At 39.9% G+C, this 4293-nt stretch overlaps 1 protein-coding gene across 1 annotated transcript; it reads left to right on the plus strand.

Moving 5' to 3' along the window:
* Positions 1-272: 272 nt before the first annotated feature.
* On the plus strand, positions 273-914 carry LOC100351745 (small ribosomal subunit protein uS17m). Its single transcript, XM_002712601.6, has one exon. It carries the CDS (start codon positions 311-313, stop codon positions 701-703), a length of 393 nt encoding a protein of 130 aa, XP_002712647.1. The 5' UTR covers positions 273-310; the 3' UTR covers positions 704-914.
* Positions 915-4293: the final 3379 nt, after the last annotated feature.

Raw genomic sequence — 4293 nt, forward strand, 5'->3', positions numbered from 1 at the left:
CCGTTCCATTCTATGCCACGTTACCCTCAACCCTGAGCAAGAGAGTAATGGCTCCCCTCTTTAGGCACAGCTAACATGGACAACTGAAGTGAATGAGTTGTCATTACTAAATATATAAATACAATACATAAATGTCATGGTGAAATAAACAATATGCCAAGTAATAGAGGACTGAAAAAACATCAGAGCACTTAAGAAGTTCATGGAGAAATAGAATTAAAAGATGATTTTATTTTGATGCAAAAGAAAATTTAAATCCATGCATTGGCGAGTTTACCCAGCAGGACTGAGAGGTGACCAAAGCCACATAATGTCAGTAACTCGTTCATCCGTCCATGCCAAATGGATTGTGGGGAAAGTGATTGGGACAGCAATGCAAAAAACTGCCAAAGTGAGGGTGACCAGGCTTGTTCTGGATCCCTACTTACTAAAGTACTTTAATAAGAGAAAAACCTACTTTGCTCACGATGCTCTTCAGCAGTGCACTGTTGGGGATATTGTGCTTCTCAAAGCTTTACCTGTCCCACGGACAAAGCACGTGAAGCATGAACTGGCTGAGATTGTTTTCAAAGTTGGAAGAGTGATAGATCCAGTGACAGGAAAACCCTGTGCAGGCACCACCTACCTGGAGAGTCCAGTCAGTGTGGAAACCACCCCCCTAACCAAAAATCTGGAAGAACTCAATATCTCCTCAACACAGTGAAGGAGGGTTGGAAGGAGGAGCCAAAGGGAAAGACTGACACATTTGCTTTGTGGAAAACGAAATTTGCCTACCGTTCATCACACACCGTCCAGCGTCTGCTGTAGTATTTATGAAATAGCTAAAAGTAAATGAGGTAAAGGGCTTGTTATACCTTTTCGTAAAAGCTCATGATCAAGTTTCAGATTTTAAGTAAAGATACTTTTATGTTATGCTAAAAAAAAAATCCATGCATTATGTTTTCATAGTACACATTTCCATGAATGTTTTGAAGACCCATTATATAAATGATTTCAAAAATTGTTACCCCAATAAATTATCTAATTACATTTTCCATGAACTTTGAAATACCCTCATAGAGGCCAAAAAATACCAAAGCTGTATAAAAAGAGAAACTATCAAAAGTAGATAAAGTCAGAGAGCTATCTATTCAAGTGAACAAATAAAAAAAGCAGCAAAATCCTGGCGGGGGGGTGGTGTCTCATGTCTTGGACTGAAGTGAGTTTGAACTACCCATGCTGTGTTAACTGTTGATGAAATGTCATTGAGCTTAAAATAAAATAAGTTTGTAGTCCTAGATAACACTCTCCACCAACATATAAAGAAATAACTCACAGCAATGTACCAATATGTCAAGATTTCTCACAGGAGGCAATATGAAAACTAGCTGGATGGTGTCAGGCTCATTTAAAAGCTCATTTGCTCCCCTTAGTCACTGTCCTTTCACCTTTACATGTCATATATCCTGGGCTCTTGTCTACGTGGCTGTCAAGGCACCAGCTTAATAGTGCCGGTCCGTCAACAGAGATGTGTTAAATGTAAAGATGGCAAAGATCCCTGCGGAAAGGGAAATGCAAAGAACCGGAGCCAGCTGAAGTCATGAGACACCAGGTGACAATAAGACTGTGTCATTTGATAATACATATCCCTGAGGTACCCAATGAACTTTACACAGACTTTTTTTCCTGTTATATCACTCTGACATCCTGAAAAAAAATTCATAACGAAAGACACTTCCATTCTACACAAAGAGATGATTTGTCTGAAAAAAGTTAAGAAGTGAATTGCTCTGGGTCACTTTATTTTCGGGGATTTCTGGTTTCTGTAAACAGCCACTAATCTGCCTACAGCATCCTCCGCCCCATCCCCATGGCCACTCCCACCCTTACCTGTCAACTCTCAGTTAGAAGGAGCAGATGAAAGGTCAGAGGGTGTGTGTGTATGAGGTACATGGGAAGGTATACAGCTCCTTGACTGGTTCAGGGCTACAGACACTTGCTTGGCTAGACTCAGCCAGTTCAGGGCGCTTCTCTTCTACCTCTTGAAATTCATATCTGCAACAATCCAGTTAACAGCCCTGAGTCAGAGGATGCCGCCCAGCAAGAAGACTGTACATGGGCAGGCTCGGTAGTCGCCGATCTGAGTTCTGAGTTTAATTCTGCTGCTTATTGAGGATACCACCTGTATCTGTCCTGATGTCACATGGTCAAATTGAGTAACTTCTGATTTCGTATCTAAAAGACATTTAAGAGAATTGAATGGGAAAATGAATTTAAATTGTCTAACATAGGCATCATCAAGGGACAGCCTGCCCGCTGCCTGTTTATGGAAATAAAGTTTTACTGAAACACAGCCATGCCCACTCAATTCAGACTATCCTTTCTCTTCACTGTCTACTGTTGCTTTTTTGGCTGTGCTGTTGGCCTGTGATATATATTGCTTCTCTGTTCCTTATGTTTGTTCTGGCTCCTCCTGATCATCCCATGCTTCCCCAGAAGTGGGTTGACTACATTTTCTTTTAGCAATTGTTCACTAGAGAGTTTCAATTTCACTTCAGAACTGCTACATCTTAACCAGAAAGGGAAACCGGCTGGTCTGGGAGGCTGCCAGCCAGAGGCGAGAACAGGAAGCATTGTAGCTCCCCACTCAGTGAGTGGGCTCATGAGGGACAGTCACAGGCACTGGTTCAGTTTCATGTTCCATGTATACATTTTGGCCAGAGTTTACATAATATGATTTTTTAAATAAAATATTTATTTATTTATTTGAAAGAGTCACACAGAGAGAGGGAGAGACAGAGAGAGAGAGAGGGAGGAAGGGAGGGAGAGGGAGGGAGAGGGGGAGGGGACGGGGGAGGGGGAGGGGGAGGGGGAGAGAATGTGCTTCCATCTGCTGGCTGCAATCACCAGGGCTAGGCCAGGTTGAAGCCAGGAGCTAGGAACTTCATCTGGGTCTTCCACATGAATGCAGGGGCCCAAGGACTTTGGCCATCTTATGCTTCCTTCCTGGGTACATTAAGAGGGAACTGGATTATAAATGAGGTGGCTGGGACTTGAACCAACACCCATGTGGGATGTTGGTATTGCAGTGACAGCTTAACTAGCTGTGCCACATGCTGACCCAAATATAATATGATTTTTAATATTGCAACAATTTGCTTGTTGTTAGTCAGAATATATAGTATAAAGGCAAGTCTAATTTTTTCTCTTAGATTTCAGGATTTTTTAAAAAAGATTTATTTATATATTTGAAAAGTAGAGTGGCAGAGAGAGAGAGAGAGAGAGAGAGATGGACAGAAAGAGATTTTCCATCTGTTGGTTCACTCTCCAAGTGGCAGCAACAAAGCCAGGAGCCTGGAGTTCCATCTTGGTCTCCCACGTGTGTGGTAGGGTCTCAAGCACTAGGGTCATCTTTAGCTGCTTTCCCAGGTGCATTAGCAGAAAGCTGGATTGGAAGAGGAACAGCTGGGACTGGAACTGGCACCCAGATATGGGATGCACTGGCCCCAGATTTTTTTTTAAATGTTGATTCTCCATTGCTTTTGGTGAATATATTGAAAGGAGGCCTGGTATGGGAAATAAAAAAAAATCTAGGTTTAAGTTTGAGTTTATCTTAATTTTATTATGTTGGACAAATCACTTATTTTCTCCTATCATTTATTCATGAAAAAGAATGAGGCTAATAATACTATTTGTTTTACTTCATGATGTAAGCATAAAAGTGCAAACAGAAAGCTTTGTAAACTTTAACATCATCAAGAAAATGTGATGTATATGAGGGGTCCTTCAGAAACTTCATGGAAAGCATATCATGAAGAAACCATGCATAGATTTCACAATATTTTGCACCAAAATAAATTCGTGTTTTAATTCCAATTTCCATAAACTTTTTGAAGTCCCTTTGTAGATATAATAGGAACTGTTACAGGGCATCTGGTTATTTTCCTTTCCTTTATATTTTTACATTCACATAAAACTCAGTTTCAATTTTCACAATGGGTTCTGATATCTGACAAGACTGATCCCTAGGAATATTTTTTGCTCATTATTCCTGTTTATAGTTTTGAGTCCTTATTATAAGATAAGCACCAACTTTGTAATTAGTGCTGATTCTAATGATTTCTGTGAAAAACCTTGTTGGACCTTTTGGATAGAATTATTTTATTAAGTTTGAGAAGCTTTGCCATCTTTAAGTTGAAATTTTTTCATCTAATAAAAATATAATTCCTCTTAATTATGAAAATTATGTGTCTCAATCAAGGCTTAAACTTTTCTCCTTGAGTTTGTAGGTGTTTTATAGTTGTTACTATTGAA

Source organism: Oryctolagus cuniculus, chromosome 3 (assembly GCF_051225735.1).
Source record: "Oryctolagus cuniculus isolate XC-2025 breed Fujian yellow rabbit chromosome 3, ASM5122573v1, whole genome shotgun sequence".
Classification (NCBI taxonomy): domain Eukaryota; kingdom Metazoa; phylum Chordata; class Mammalia; order Lagomorpha; family Leporidae; genus Oryctolagus; species Oryctolagus cuniculus.